The sequence below is a fragment of the Eretmochelys imbricata genome, chromosome 8, assembly GCF_965152235.1.
Source record: "Eretmochelys imbricata isolate rEreImb1 chromosome 8, rEreImb1.hap1, whole genome shotgun sequence".
Taxonomy (NCBI): Eukaryota; Metazoa; Chordata; order Testudines; family Cheloniidae; genus Eretmochelys; species Eretmochelys imbricata.
In genome coordinates this window covers 38,577,106-38,594,151 of record NC_135579.1, presented here as the reverse complement: position 1 = coordinate 38,594,151, position 17,046 = coordinate 38,577,106, and the positions used below count along the sequence as shown (strand labels likewise).

At 42.6% G+C, this 17,046-nt stretch overlaps 1 protein-coding gene across 3 annotated transcripts in view; it reads right to left on the bottom strand.

Annotated features, from left to right (window-relative positions):
* LOC144269650 (protocadherin gamma-A11-like) overlaps nucleotides 1-17,046 on the bottom strand; it is a 347,802-nt gene that overhangs the window by 89,365 nt on the left and 241,391 nt on the right. The window contains exon 1 of one of the 3 annotated variants that reach the window (XM_077825475.1): nucleotides 5,244-7,838. The exons of 1 other annotated variant lie outside the window; for it this stretch is intronic. In XM_077825475.1, the coding sequence (XP_077681601.1) occupies nucleotides 5,244-7,673 (2,430 nt within the window). In that variant the 5' untranslated portion in view covers nucleotides 7,674-7,838. Of the gene's footprint in view, nucleotides 1-450; nucleotides 2,996-5,243; nucleotides 7,839-17,046 lie in introns of those variants that run through there. One more of the 3 variants, XM_077825476.1, reaches the window with a different exon arrangement.

Sequence of the window (17,046 nt, the reverse complement as noted above, 5' to 3'; positions counted from 1 at the left end):
CTAAGGAAACACAGTAAAAGGTTGCCAGTCATACCCTCACGTATCTCAAATTTCAAGCATCTCTGGGAAGTTAAAATTGGTTCTAATAAACCTGTGTGCTCAAAATCTATCCTATGATGCAAGGAAAAAAATCTTGAAATATCCCTGCACCAATGACAGATAAATTTAACTATAATTATAGGTCCACATCACCAAAAATAGACAAAGGTAGTGCCAGGTTTTTATATCAATCTCTATTTAACAGGAACTGATAAAGTGATTTAGAATATCTCTTCTTTATAGCTCAGTACAAACCTTACTGTACTCACAAACACATTTTATTTATATGTAGTGGCCAAATACTCTGCTGATTACAATACCACATAATCTAATTCCAAATGAATTACAAGTGCCTTTACTGGCTCCACAAATGCATTTAGACCATAAAAAAGGCCAAAAATATTAGCTCACCTGAAGCGAGGTCTGATCCCCGTTACTAATGTTTAATTCTCCAGTAACTAGAATAGGATCCTTTATCTCACAAGTCTGCTGACTGGTCAGAGTATTTGAATAGTTTGATTTGGTAACGTTGAATTGGCTCTTTCTGGAGTCCGTGGTTAGAGAAACCTCATGTGAGTAGGAGTGAAGAAAAGCTCTGACTCCATCGATCCCCACAAGCTGCGAGACGGGAACTCCACTGAAAGTCACACTCGAGGAGTCAAACAGCTGCGAGTTTCTCCACCTGCGGAGCCTCAGGGCCAGTAATACTATGATAAAGGTAAAGAACAAGCAAGAAACGGAAGCCACAGCGATCACCAAATACAAGGTGAGGCTGGACTGGGGGTCTGCAGGAGTTGAGAGACTGCTTAAATCGGAGAGGATTTCGGAGATGCTGTCAGCCACCACCACCGTGACAGTGGCCGTGGCAGAGAGAGGGGGCTGCCCGTTGTCCTTCACTAAAACCACCAGACTTTGCTTGAGCGTATCTTTGTCTACAAAGGAGCGCGCTGTCCTGATCTCGCCACTGTGGAGTCCCACAGAGAAGAGCCCCGGCTCTGTAGCCTTCAGCAGCTGGTAGGAGAGCCAGGCGTTCTGCCCGGAGTCTGCATCCACCGCCACCACCTTAGTGACCAGGTAACCCGGATCGGAGGAGCGAGGGGCCAACTCCACTCCCGTGGAGCCATCGGTGGGAAAGGAGGGGTGTAAGATGTGCGGGCTGTTGTCATTCTGATCCAGTATAAAGAGAGTGACGGAGACATTACTGCTGAGAGGTGGGGAACCCCCATCCTGAGCCTGCACTTGGAACCGAATCTCCCGGAACTGTTCATAATCGAAGGAGCGCAGAGCGTAGAGAGCCCCAGTCTTGGAGTTAACGGAGATGGAGGAGGACAAAGGCACTTCGCTTCTGTCTCCTTCATTAATGGAGTAAGTGATTCTCGCGTTTTCCCCCCAGTCGGGGTCACTCGCCCTCAGGGAGAAAATGGAGACTCCTCTCGGGTTATTCTCCGTGACGTAGCCGGCGTAGGATGTTTTATCGAAGAGAGGACAGTTGTCATTCGTGTCTAAAATCCGGAGTGGGATCGTGATGGCTGTAGAAAGAGGAGGAGTCCCATTGTCTGTGGCGGTCACTGTGATGTTGTATGCTGCCACTTGCTCCCTGTCCAGAGCTCGGTCTGTCACCAGACTGTAGTAATTCTCGAAGGGTTTCTTCAGCTGGAAGGGGAGGTTGCTAGGTGTGGAGCACGTGACCTCCCCGTTCTCTCCTGAGTCTGGATCTTGCACATTTAAAAGGGCGATGACAGTCCCCGGGGGAGAGTCCTCGGGGATCGAGCTGATGAGAGATCTGAGAGCGATTTCCGGAACGTTGTCATTCACATCGCGAACAACGATTACAATTTTGGATCTGTCAAAAAGGCCTCCCCCGTCATGCGCTTGCATCTCAATTTCATATAATGCAGCTTCCTCAAAGTCCAGTTTGCCCACGACTGTTATTTCACCAGTTTTAGGGTCCAAGTGGAACATTTGGGAAGCTTTGTCTGTGATTTTTTGGAAAGAGTATTTCACCTCTTTGTTGACTCCTTCATCCGGATCAGTGGCTTTTACTGTGACAACCGGGGAACCTTCAGGCACGTTTTCCCAAATGCTCATTCTGTAGACAGGCTGGCTAAAAACTGGGGCATTGTCATTAGAATCGAGAACAATTACGCGGATTTGCGCAGTGCCGGATCTGACTGGATCTCCCCCGTCAGTGGCTGTGAGGATTAGCTTGTGAACTGCTTGTTCTTCCCGGTCTAGAGACTTTTCCAGCACCAATTCAGCGTATTTTATTCCATCAGATCGCGTTTCTACATCCAGTAAGAAATGCCTGTTACTGCTGAGTTGGTAGCTCTGGATGGAATTTAGTCCCATATCTGGGTCCTCTGCCTGACGCACAGAAAACCGTGATCCTGGGGCTGCTGTTTCACTGATTTTTAAATCGAATTCTTCTGACAGGAAGCTGGGAGCATTATCATTAATATCTGTGATTTCTACTTCGACCGGAAAAAGCTTCATTTTAGCTTGAGCTATAACCTCACAATTTAACAGACACATTTCCATCCCACCACAGATCTCTTCTCTGTCTATCCTTTCCTTGATGTATAAATGGCCGCTCTTAAAATTCAAAGCAAAATACTGCGTCCTACCTCTGGAAACAATGCGAACGGCGCTGTCTGAGAGCTGCTCTACATCCAGCTCCAGATCCTTTGCGATGTTCCCCACGGAAGAGCCTGTCTGCATTTCCTCCGGAATGGAATAGCGAATCTGCCCAGCAACTGCCTCCGAAATGGCAACCAATATCACGCAGAATAGGACTCGCACTGTACAGTGCCGGGTCATTTCCTTGCTGATGTAGCGCCGCCGATTCTCTGTCAGCGAATGTCTCCGTTTGGATTTTATCTTTGGTCAAATATTTCCGAAAATATTGGGTATCAAATCAGGAGCCAGTTTCAGCCAGTATCGTCCATTAATGCTTAGTCCAGAGAGACCCGGGGAGTGAGAGTCTGATCTCCGGGTTCTGTGCTGTGTAACAGCAGGGCTGGGCTGGCTGGATCTCTCGTCGCGTTTCTCTCCCTAATTGGTGAACAGCGGCGCTCAGAGTAACAACCAATTACTGCAGTAGCTCTGTGCTGGAGTGTGTACGTTGGTATTCATATTTGACATTTAACCTTTTAAAATATGCTGCGTTCTGTTTTGCAGGTAAATAGGGGAGTCCAATATATCTCCAGAAAACAAATACATTGTTGTCGGAGGCGAATCTGACTCAATTTCTTATAAAGTTACTGATAATATATCTGCAATTTTGATATGTTTTCTATGAATTAACATACATCTAACATACATCGATTTTGCCAGAGTTATTCTCTCTTTATATGTGGCACTTCCATATAACTGTGAATTTTATGAGAATTTTGCTCACTAACTGTATAGTTGTAATATACTGATATCCTCGTTTCCTAACCTTATACCTGACTTGTACATCTGTCGCATTAAATAATATTTTGTTCATATTTCAGATATTTTGACTCAGTCAAATTTGTCATTAATTCACTATATTCATTATCAGCTCATTTGATGACATAGAAATATAGGAGCCATACGAGCGCTATCTGTGGGTGGGCTCGTCAAAAGGGTGATACAAAAATTGTACAATAAAGTTTCACATTCAGCTTTATAATATCTATTACAATAAGAGGCTGTTAGCTTCCTGGATATACTGCCACAAGAGGAATAAACATAAAGTCCAAATATGAAAGGATACACGAGTGCATGTACGTACACAGCCAACACACATATACAGACACATGCTAGATATGTGGTGTTAATATCAATTTAATAAATTGCAGAGCAATATGATTAATAATATCACATGATTATTCAATTTCTCATGCATATTTGACCACTTCAGCTGCACCCTGGCCACTGCTGCACCCCCTCCAGGAAATTTTCTAACATTCCAAACCGCTAAGATGCTTTAACAGTCTGAAATTTTGAACTATAAACTTTCCAGGAAAATTATGTACTATGCGCCTTCCCCTACCTTGAAATATTTAAACTGGCCCGAAATTCATGGTAGCTAATATTCAGTTCAGTCATAACTCTGGGACAGTTGGGTCCATATCTCTAGATCCTGGAGGGCTATAAGTAGATCTAGGATATTGCAAAGGAGGAGTTTAACATTTCCAGTGGACTCACCACTTGCTTAGGAGGGCTCTGGGATCTGGAAAGTGCAGAGAGCCGTCCCCCCAAAATGCCAGCTGTATGTATAAAAAGGCTTTCAAATATAATTTTACGAATATTTTTGGCTCCCTATGATCCCCTGAATATTTGGATTCACGGTAGCTAAGAAAACTTGGCCTGACAAGTGCAGATAAAGACAGAAAAATAGCCCTATAATAGTTTTTCATCGCTCAGATATTTGTAAAATACTTTCCTCCATGTAAATGATGTGCCATATCTAGAACACACTATGGTAATGTGTTACGGTTATATCATCACTTATTTAAGATGACTTACAAAATTTCCTCATCACTTTCCCACTGGTGAATAATAAAGTCATAAAAAATCTAGCTTTATATGACACCATATCCCAATATCATGCTATAAAATTCACAAGAAAGAGGCAAGGCATTGGCCAAACCATGAGCGCACTTTCCATATTTGTGATTATAACAACTTCAAAACTTTTGGCAGTTTTAACTTATGCACTTTTAACAAAAACAGTTCAAAAGAAGCATATTAAAGAGTATTAATGGAACTTTACATATTAAAATTAAAAGGTTGTCCTATTTTTCTCTGTCGTTAGCAGAAGCACATCATATTGGCGAGCAGGTACATAATATCGCTGCAAAATGCACTTATTTAATTTAATTCAATTTAATTTAATTTAAATATTTTCAAATGAGAGAAAAGAGTTCTTTGGAAAGAGCGAAGGGATTGGCAGTTAAGGAAGTGGATAGCGCCTTAGAAAATTTGAGTTTTATCTTGTGGTAAATCGCAGAATTCCTCTCTGAAATGCCCAGGTCACTTATTCCCATTGTGGTGAGCTTTATACTTTATAAAATGGGGATAACTTTCGCTGTCCTCCACCTGAGGACAAAGTCTGAGGCCACAAATATTATGGAAATGGGTACAAAAGAAAAGCCTAAACACATTAAGGCAGTATTTCACAATGACTGCGTATTCTCTATAAAGATAGTATATGAGGCATTAAAACAGAAACTCACCTCCCCAGCAGTCTCCGTCCCACCATGTAAACTGCTTGTTCCATTGCCAATAAACACCGTCCCTGAGCTGTCACTGCACAGAATATTCCTGTCCATCTGCACATTAGATTTCAGGAAAGTGAATTCATTCTTCCTGGCGTCTGAGGACAAACACAACTGGTAGGAATAAGGCAAAGTCCCATCTTCATAGTTGGGTGGAAACCTAGAGCCGGTCTTGGAATAAGGCTCCGGACCAAAACACTGAAGTAATTTACGTTTCCTTGACGTTCTCAGTTTCATCACAGTGGCCAGTGTCACTGTCAGGAGGAACAAAAATGAGATCAGGGCTAAAGCCAGCACCAAGTAGAACTGTAAATCAGACTGAGATGCCGAGTCACTCGATTGGTCGCTCATTTCCGGAAGAGCCTCTTGGAAGTTCTCGGCAAACACCAGGTTGAGAGTCACTGTGGCGGACAGAGGCGGCTGCCCGTTGTCCTTCACCAGGGTGACCAGCCTGTGCTTCACAGCATCTCTGTCTGCAAAGGCGCGGGCTGTCCGGATCTCCCCGCTCTGCAGCCCCATGCTGAAGAGCGACGGGTCCGTGGCCTGGAGCAGGTGGTAGGAGAGCCAGGCATTGTGTCCCGAGTCAGCATCCACCGCCACCACCTTAGTCACCAGATAACCTGCCTCGGACGAGCGAGGGACCATCTCGAACAAGGCGGAGCCATCGGCTCCGAGAGAAGGGTACAGGATGCGAGGGGCGTTATCATTCTGATCCACAATAAACACCCTGAGGGTGACATTGCTGCTGAGAGGCGGGGACCCGCCGTCTTGGGCCTTCACTTGCAGCTCAAACTCCCGGAATTGCTCGTAGTCGAAGGAGCGCTGCGCATAGATCGCTCCGGTCTGGGAGTTAATGGAGATGTAGGAGGAGAGAGGCACCTCTTCGAGGTTGCTGCTCAGGTTACTGCTCAGGATGGAGTAAGTGACTCGGGCGTTCCGGTCCAGATCCCGGTCTGAGGCTTTTACACTGAAAATAGATGCTCCAGAGGGATTGTTCTCTGGCACATAGGCGGTGTAGGAAGGTTTCTCAAAGACAGGGGCGTTGTCATTGATATCTGAGATCTGCAACAGGATGGTTTTCTGGGTGGAGAGTGGGGGAGAGCCTTTGTCTGTGGCGGTGATTGTGATATTGTACTCCGGGGTCCTTTCTCTGTCCAGAGAAGATTCCGTGACGATTTTATAATAATTGCGAGAGGAGGACACTATTGTAAATGGCAGACTCTTTAGAATGTAACAGGTGACCTGTCCGTTCTCTCCGGTATCTCGGTCATGGGCTTTGATCAGAGCTATTGCGGTCCCGCGCGCTGAGTCTTCCGGTATTTGACTGGACACTGATGTAAATGTCACTTCCGGGGCGTTGTCATTCTCGTCAAAAATTTCTATTTGTATTTTGCAGTGAGCAGTTTGTCCACCCCCATCCCTAGCTTCTACTTCCAGCATGTATGTGTTTGTTTCTTCAAAATCTAAATACTCTGTATTTGTAATTCTTCCGTTCGCAGGATCTAAATGAAACACTGTACGAGCATTTTCCTTCGCGTTGCTGAATGAGTATGTGATTTGCGCATTTAATCCTTCATCCTTATCCGTGGCTTTCACTTGAAGCACTAAGGAGCTTCGTGGTAGGTTTTCCCTAAGGCTGACTTTGTAGGTCTCCTCAGTAAACACAGGGGGATTGTCATTGGCATCAGTGACATTAACCCTAATCTGAGCCGTCCCAGATTTGACTGGATCTCCCCCATCCACAGCCATCAGGATCAAGTGATGGGAACTTTGTTTTTCCCGATCCAAAGATGTTTCCAGTACTAATTCTGGGTATTTATTTCCATCCGGGCTCTCTTTCACAGCCAGGGTAAAATGCGGACTCTTGCTGATTTGGTAACTCTGCACTGAGTTGATCCCGGTATCTGGATCTTGCGCTCGTCGTAGGGGAAATCGTGTACCTGGCAGTGCTAACTCATTGATTTCTAAACCAATGTTACTCTTGATAAACTGCGGGGCGTTATCATTAATGTCCTGGATCGCTACATTTACATGGAAAACATTTAAAGGATTTTCCACAACCATTTCGAGTGTCAGGACACAAACGGGTGTCTCCCGACATATCTCCTCCCGGTCTATCCTGCCATTCACATACAGGTTGCCATTTTCCCCATTCACACTGAAGTATTGCTTTTCCGAATTGACACGGAGCTTTCGCTGCTGCAATTCTCTGATATTTAATCCCAAATCCTTGGCGAGATTCCCCACAAGGGAACCTTTCGCCATTTCCTCAGGTATGGAATAACGAATCTGCTCCGAGACCGCCCGGCAGAACAAAGACAATAAGAAAGGAAACAACAGTACTTGCCGTGTGACTGCCCGGCTCGGCTTTCGGCGCCTGATTTCCATTCCTGCCTCTGCCTGATTTGCTCTCTCCTTTCCCTGTTTTGGTTACATCTGGTGTTTACAAATCCCATCCCAACAGAGGGATAAACATTCCGGTATTGTGTGTTCTAACGGCAGTTCCCTTTTCTCAGCCGGACTGGGAAGGTCCCTCTGTTGTTTCCTCTGCGATCTGCGCAGTGTGACGGAGCAATCACACTGCAGGAGGCTCCGGTGGATCTCCAGCTCCAGCCCTGACTCCGCATTGGCCAACAGCGGCACTCTGAGTCTCAACGGGGGAACTGCAACAGCAGCGATCTTATCAAGGCGCCGGTACAGTACTACTCACAAACATGTAGATTTGCTTGTTTTGTTTTGTGCTTTTTTCTCCTAATTTGCATGGAAATGCAAAACATGTAGTATAATAAAAGCATTGCCTTGAAGTATAAATAACTGTTTTCTAATGTAAGTATAAATGTAAAGTCTAAATGCTTTTTCAATATAGATAAAAAGAAAGATAGATATAGATATAGATGTGTGGGTATCTATTTATTGATAGTGTAAAACTTACAATTCTTGAGATTTCTTTGCCTTTGTTTGCATATATATGCGTATATGTGTGGGTGTATGTCTTGGTGTGTGTCTGTGTAATGAATATGTACAAGAACAACAATTTCCATGTATTAACCACATTCTCCACAAACACTCCTATGGGTGAGATTCAGCTAAGCGCAGTTCTAAAGCGTTTGACAGAAAGCAATAGTTTTTAAACCCAATAGCACAAGTGATTGCGCGTTCAAAATATACATCTAAACTCCTGAGCAAAACTATTTTCGTGGTTAGCCCTTATTGTCCCTTTTAGGTGATCTTTCCTTCGAAAGTAATCTGCCCACTCAGAATACACAGGTTGTTTCTAAAAAGTACTAAAAAAATTTCTCTTGAGTTGAACTATAATGAGAAACCAGGTCCTATTCTCTCATAGAACTGCGCTAAAGAAGACTTTGATAGTTTTCCACACATTCCAAAAACTAAACAGGAATGGAAAAGTGAAATGAGTCCTCGTGAGCAAATGTATTCAAAGTCTTCCCAGAGATACAAAGACAAAGGAGACCGTCAAATCATGTAAGTATAATCACATGCCCACTATACAAAAATATTTCCTAGCCTTTCTTTGATTGCTTTAAACAATGTACTTTGGGAACATATATTACTGTTTTAATTTAAAAAATACAATAAATATTAGAATCTTTTCTTTTATTGCACCAACTTCTGTTGGTGAATGCGACACGGTTTCGAGTTTACCGAGAAGAGCTCGGTGTAATCTCGAATGCTTGTCTTTTTCACCAACAGAAGTTGGTCCAATAAAAGACAATATACTGGAACCAACTCGGCTACAACACCGCGCACAGAATCTTTTCTGTAATGCTAACTACATGCTATAAAAACTCATGACTGTAATGTGTCATGAATTTCTCTCAAATTCTCAAGGCTCATTTACAAGACAAAAGAACATTATTATTGCAGGAAATTTAAAAGAATGTCTAAATAGTCTCTTCTTCTTAATCAAATACTTACATAACTTTAGTTTCATGATTATGCATTTCTACCCTGTATTATTTGCAATACGGAAAGTCAGATGAAATCATATTTGGAGTTAAATACACTGGTTTATAAAAATAAGTTAATATTGAGAACTGTGCTGTCACTGAAACATTTTGCCCTTCAGTAACATTCTTATTCTCTCTGAAAATCTATGTTTCTAAAAATATAGGAAAATGTCCTTACTTTGTAATATCTCAAGTAAGGTAACTTATATAGTATCATGCTGGTTCGGATGATCAAAGCTTTAAAAGGAAAACATCTAGTATCACCGATAATCTCTCCCCCCCCCACCCCAGCATTCTCTCTAATACAGGCCCCCAAATACTTGATGCACTCAGTAATTCTGTAGCGATTAACAGCTAGCTACATTTACAAATATAAATCACAAGGTTAACCAGATATTAACTGACCTGAATGGACGTCTGATCCCTGTTATTGGCTAACTCTTCAGTAATTAGAATAGGATCTTTTATCTCATAAGCGTACTGACTAGTCAGATTATTTGCATAGTTTGATTTGGGAAAGTTGAATTGGCTCTTTCTGGAGTCCGTGGTTAGAGAACCCTCATGTGAGTAGGAGTGAAGAAAAGCTCTGACTCCATCGATTCCCACAAACTGCGAGACGGGAACTCCACGGAAAGTCACACTCGAGGAGTCAAACAGTTGCGAGCTTCTCCACCTGCGGAGCCTCAGGGCCAGTAATACTATGATAAAGGTAAAGAACAAGCAAGAAACGGAAGCCACAGCTATCACCAAATACAAGGTGAGACTGGACTGGGGGTCTGCAGGAGCTGAGAGGCTGCTTAAATCGGAGAGGATTTCGGGGATGCTGTCAGCCACCACCACCGTGACAGTGGCCGTGGCAGAAAGAGGGGGCTGCCCGTTGTCCTTCACTAAAACCACCAGACTTTGCTTGAGCGCATCTTTGTCTACAAAGGAGCGAGCTGTCCTGATCTCGCCACTGTGGAGTCCTACAGAGAAGAGCCCCGGCTCTGTAGCCTTCAGCAGCTGGTAGGAGAGCCAGGCGTTCTGCCCGGAGTCTGCATCCACCGCCACCACCTTAGTGACCAGGTACCCCGGATCGGAGGAGCGAGGGGCCAACTCCACTCCCGTGGAGCCATCGGTGGGAAAGGAGGGGTGTAAGATGTGCGGGCTGTTGTCATTCTGATCCAGTATAAAGAGAGTGACGGGGACATTACTGCGGAGAGGTGGGGAACCCCCATCCTGAGCCTGCACTTGGAACCGAATCTCCCGGAACTGTTCATAATCGAAGGAGCGCAGAGCGTAGAGAGCCCCAGTCTCGGAGATAATGGAGATGGAGGAGGAGAGCGGAGCTTCCTGGATCTGAGTTCCAGTAATGGAGTAAGTGATTCGGGAGTTGTCCTCCGAGTCGTAGTCATGCGCCGTCAGGCAGAAAAGGGAGGCTCCTATCGGGTTATTCTCCATGACGTAGCCGGTGTAGGATGTTTTATCGAAGAGGGGATAGTTGTCGTTCGTGTCTAAAATCCGGAGTGGGATCGTGATGGCTGTAGAAAGAGGAGGAGTCCCATTGTCTGTGGCGGTCACTGTGACGTTGTATGCTGCCACCTGCTCCCTGTCCAGGGCTCGGTCTGTCACCAGACTGTAGTAATTCTCGAAGGGTTTCTTCAGCTGGAAGGGGAGGTTGCTAGGTGTGGAGCACGTGACCTCCCCGTTCTCTCCTGAGTCTGGATCTTGCACATTTAAAAGGGCGATGACAGTCCCCGGGGGAGAGTCCTCGGGGATCGAGCTGACGAGAGATGTGATTGTTAATTCTGGAGCGTTGTCATTCACATCGCTAACAACTATCACAATTTTGGATCTGTCAGAAAGGCCTCCCCCGTCATGAGCTTGAAGTTCAATTTCATACAACGCAGCTTCTTCAAAGTCCAAGTTCCCCACGACTGTTAATTCTCCCGTCCATGAATCCAAGTGGAATATCTGTGAAGGTTTATTGGTTATCTTTCTGATTGAGTATTTTACCTCTTGGTGTATCCCTTCATCCGGATCAGTCGCTTTCACTGTCACCATCGTGGACCCCGCAGGCATATTTTCTAAAACATTAACCTTATAGACAGACTGACTGAAAACTGGTGCATTGTCATTAACATCGTGAACAATGACGCGGATTTGCGCAGTGCCGGACGTGACTGGATCTCCCCCGTCAGTGGCTGTGAGGATTAGATCATGAACAGCTTGTTCTTCGCGGTCCAGAGACTTTTCCAACACCAGTTCTGCATATTTAACTCCATCTGATCCAGTTTGCACATCCAGAGAGAAATGCCTATTACTGCTGAGGTGGTAGCTCTGCAGAGAATTTATCCCTAAATCTGGGTCTTGCGCCTCCTGCAGGGGAAACCGAGATCCCGGTGCTGTTGTCTCGCTGATTTTTACTTCCGATTCTTCCGCCTGGAAGTTGGGAGCATTGTCATTAATATCTGTGATTTCAACTTCAACTCTATAAAGCTTCATTTTTTCTTCAACAATAATCTCAAAAGTTAACAGACACTTCTCCATTCGGCCACAGATCTGTTCTCTGTCTATTCTTTCCGTTGTGATTAAATTGCCGCTGTTAACATTCAAAGCAAAATATTGCGTCCTACCTTTTGATACAACGCGGACTCCGAGGTCTGAGAGCTCCTTTATATCCAGCCCCAGATCCTTTGCGATATTCCCCACAGTGGAGCCTTTCTGCATTTCCTCGGGAATCGAGTAGCGAGTCTGCCCAGAAACCGCCTCCCAAACTGTAACCAACATAAAGCAGAACAGGGCTCGCCCTTTGCAGTGCCGGAGCTTTTGAGTTTCTGCTAATCCCATGCTGATGTGGACACGCCTCTATGTCAAGAAACGTGTCTTGATTCTGTATTTGGACCCCCTGGTTCCGGCAACGTTGATTGTTAAACCAGAGTCAGTTTTAGCGAATATCTGCCTTTGCAATGTTCAATCCAGACCCGTTGAATGTGCTTCTGCTCTGTCAGTGTTCAGTGCTGTGTAACAACAGTGCTGGGCTGGCTGGATCTCTCGTCGCGTTCCTCTCCCTTACTGGTCAACAGCGGCGCTCAGAGTCTCAACCAATAACTGCAGAATCTCCTTGGTGGAATTTTTGACCGCTTTTTCACTGGATGGTTAACACTGTAAATATTCTGTTTTCTCATTAATATGTATGTGTTCGCCTGAGGTACACACAAGGAATAAGCATTTTTGTTGTACTGAATCTGACTTTATTAGTTATAAGGATTTAGTGATTAAAATTTTGTTTAAATTTACCATGATTGATTATGAACTACACATACATAGCTTTGTCCAGAGTTATGCATATTGTAAGTGTATATGGATATGTTTCTCCAATCTGATTCGCCTCTCTGCATTCGACCTTGGTGGTGCGTTGTGCAATTGTTGAATGCTAACATCCTTGTAGTAATCTTATTTCTGATTTTTACATCACTAGATGTATTTCAATTTTTTTCTATATTTGACTTGTTCATTTTTGTCCTTCAAGCCAATATATTCAGTTACTGCACTATGGATCAAATATTAATAAACGAATCAGGAGCGCTGTGTATGAGTTGGCTATATCTATTCTGTGATATACAATAATTTTTACCAATCTGGCAATTTTCATATTGAGTTTTATAATATTTAAGACAATGGGAGGTTATTGGAAATGGTGCTAAAAGAATGCTATTTTAAGAAGTATATATATATTCCTATAATGCACACATTTCAAATATCAAATCATATAAACACAACACACAGGTAGTAGTCATACAATGTGATCAATTGCAGACACAGATGGTGAGGAAAATCACCTAATTTTATCGTTGGTTATACACCTTTGAAAGCTCTGACCACTAATGCACCTCTTCCAGGGTAGTGTTTAATATTATAAACCTAGGAGAAGCTTAAAACGGTATTTTAAACTATCAAACAGGCAAATAAATATTTCCTTTCCCCCTCTACAGTGGTATATGCCTTTATCGTCTACAAAAATAAAATTAAAACAAGGAGCCTAGACCCATGGTAGTCAATAGTCAGTCATACACCAGTGCTACTTTGAAGAGCCCATATCTTGAATTGCAAGAAATAGGAGCACTGTCTGTGCTGCAGAAAAGGAGTCACAACATTCCAGTGGTACTCAGTACTTGCTTCTCGTTTTGGAAAGAGTAGGGAAACTAGCCCTAAGAATATTACATATTCACATTTATATACAAAGACTTTTTAAAAGATATTATCTAAATGTTTAAGGCATCACATGACCACTGAACATTTGGACTCATGGTAACTAAGGGAGTCTGTCTTGACAGAGGCAGGTAAAGAGAGAGAGAGAGAGAGAGAGAGAGAGAGAGAGAGAGAGAGAGAGAGAGAGAGAGAGAGAGAAGGCCAAGCAAACTGTTTTAAACTCTCTCAAATATTTGTACTACAGATTTTCCCCTTATTAGACATGTGGCATGGACAGTTACAGGAAGAGGTGTTTTAATGGTTTTGTCATCACTTCTTTGGAATGACATACTTAACTCTCTAATGGCCTTGGCGCAGTTGAGTAAAGTGGCCATCACAAATTTATGCAGATAAAACCTTCATATCAGAACATAACTTCATGCTATATAGGGGATATTTAAGAGGTGAGAAACTGGTGGAATAATAATAATCTCTTTATATATTTGTATTTATAATGACTAACTGGGTTCCTTTTGAACTTTAAAAAAATTGATTAAAACTATAGTAAAGAACAGAATTATCAGGCACATAGATGAACATGATAGATTTGGGAAGAGTCAAAAGGGCTTTTGTAAGGGGAAATTATGCCTCACTAATCTATTCTAATTATTTAAAGGTGTCAACAAACATGTGGACAAGCACCATACAGCTGATATAGCCTACTTGGACTTTTAAAAAGCCTTTGACAGAGTCCTACACCAAAGACTCTTAAGCAAAATAAGCAGTCTTGGATAAGAGGAAAGGCCCTCTCTTGGCTCAGCAACCGGTTAAAAGATAGGAAATAAAGGGTAGAAATAAAGGTCAGTTTTCAGAATGCAGAGAAGTAAATAGTGGGGTCTTCCAAGAATCTGTACTGGGACCAGTGCTGTTCAACATATTCATAAATTATTTGGAAAAGGGGGTAAACCATTTGCAGAGGCTACAAAATTCCTAAAGACAGTTAAATCCAAAGCTGACTATGAAGAGCTACAAATGGATCTCATAAAACTGAGTGATGGGGCAACAAAATGGCAGATTAAATTCAATGTTGATAAATGCAAAGTAATGCACATTGGAAAAAATAATCCCTACTATACATACAAAATGATGGGGCCTAAATTAGTTTTTACCATTCAAGAAAGAGATCTTGGCATCATCATGGACAGTTCTCTTAAAACTGCAGCCAATTAGTTCATTTTATCACCCATTTATCATTGTGCTATTTCTCATTTCATATATAATCAATGTAAGCTAAATAGACTTAAATTGTAGGATTACAGAAGTATAAGATTATGAGTATTTAGGAATGATGACTGTGTATTAGGTAAAAACAATGAGGAGTCCTTGTAGTACCTTAGAGACTAACACATTTATTTGGGCATAAGCTTTTGTGGGCTATAACCCACTTCATCAGATGCATGGAGTGAAAAAAAGTAGTCAGCTATAAATATACACCACATGAAAAGATGGGAGTTGCCTTACCAAGTGATCAGTGGCACTGTCAGGGAAAACAGACTCAGAGGTAGTCTCACAGTGATCAGATAATTAATACAATGAATATTAACAAGAAAGAAAGTGTGATGCTGAAAGAGCAGGTGCCTGCTCATGCTAAGGTCCCCAGGTCTCAATTAAATACTGAAAAATACATACCTAAAATCAATCTGGATCACCTATGTGTTAGTATTGTTAAAACAGATGTTAGAATTACAAGAACATGTTTAGGATTTATTGAATGCTTGTGAGTTACTGCATGTATTAATTTCATTTATAACATCTGTAACCCATATTGTAAGGTAATCTTTGAGTGGCTGTAGTGTGAGCCTCTGTGACTGTGTAAATCACCACACAGGAGAGAGACATCATCTAGTCTGAAGGGCTGATATTCAACTGAAGGTGTTATGCCCTTCCCAGAAGGAAAGGTCCATCGATACCAGATGGAATATTGTGGATCCTTGCACCTGGAATTTCCCTATATTTCATCAACAAGAGGACAAAAGACTGTTGTTGTTCTGTTCTTCTTCCTACGAAAATGAATCATGCAAGCAGACCCCTCTGTGTCATATTGGGGCACAATCCAGACTGGTGGAGGACTGTGTCACCCCTTCCCTGCAATTGTGGGTGCCTTACAGTGCCTTGCCGTAGTAGCTCCCACCTGGGCCACTCACAAACAGCCTTCCAGGATGTAAGCCACACCCTGAAGGTCTGTGTGTAACTGCAGCCTGCCAGGTATACCCTGGCTCTCGCCAGCCTTGGCTATACTGTAGGATGACCATAACACACCCCCAGTCCCAGATCTTCCCCCAGTAATGTATGTCCTATACTGCCTAGCCCTTTTCTGGACAGTACAAATATATTAAATTCATAATTCCTTTAAGGAAATAGTATGCAATCTTATTATCTTAAAGGGAGTTACCCAGACACTTCTATTTCAACACATTGGATTAGATAAAACAGTAAAACAAATTTATTAACTATAAAAAGATGGATTTTAATTGAGAACAAGTATTGCAGCATCAAAGTCAGAAATGGTTACAAGAAAAACAAAGATAAAAAGCTTACTAGTATCTACTTAAGAAACTATCTTAGTAGCAAAGCACACTTTCTCACCACATGCTCCAGCAGATTACTGACCAAGGTCAGGACCCCTCCCCCAGAGTCCAATGGCTGTTTCCTTTTGTCTTCTCAAGTGCTGAGAATGATGTGGGCAGGGAGAGAAAGAGGGATCCCTTGGGCAGTTTGTCCCTTCTTTTTATAATTTCAGTCCCCCCACCCCTTGAAAAATATTTCCAGCTGAGACCAGGAGACAAAGAGTACATGTGGAAGAATATTCCATGCTGTTTTTTTCCACCTGTTTGAACTTCCTTTGTTTTCCCTCCTTGCTTGATGACTCTGTTTGCTGCTTAAATGCAAATTAAGGCAAGCACACATTCCTTCCTTTCTTTAGGACAGACCTGATTTCTGCTTGGGCAGGGCTGTAGAACACGTGTTCATAACATCATACTGGGGAATTTTATACTTTCACATGCAATGTTGCCACACATATTTTACCAGTACATTACTGACCAGCAAATTATGAGTTTTCATATGAAACCTTTCAAGGCATATGTTGTACAAAGATTATTACAATAATGTGTAGGGTGTGAATACAGGGGTGTATTCCACAGCACCCTCTCACCAGCTGAGCTTGCAGCTGAGAGTACATGCCAGTAGGGGAATAAAAAGAACTTTATCTCTATGCTGCTTGAACTCTGGGTGCAAAGTGTTTCTAGGCATAAGCAAGAGATCTCCAGCTGCTTTGCTTGGGTTACCCTAAAGGACATATGCTGCTTACTTATTATGGAAGCTTCAATTAGCTTTTGAAAATAAAGACTGCATCTCATTTGTGTTTCTATGATTACCTGCTTTAACTTTTTAAATAAATCTTGGATTTTCTTTTCCTATTTAATAAATCTTTATAAAGTTTATTATAGAATTGGACAGAAGCATTGTCTTTAGCATGATATCTAAAGTGCAACTGACCTGAGGTAAATGACTGGTCCTTTGGGACAGGGTGTAACCTGAATATTGCTGTGATTCTTGATGTC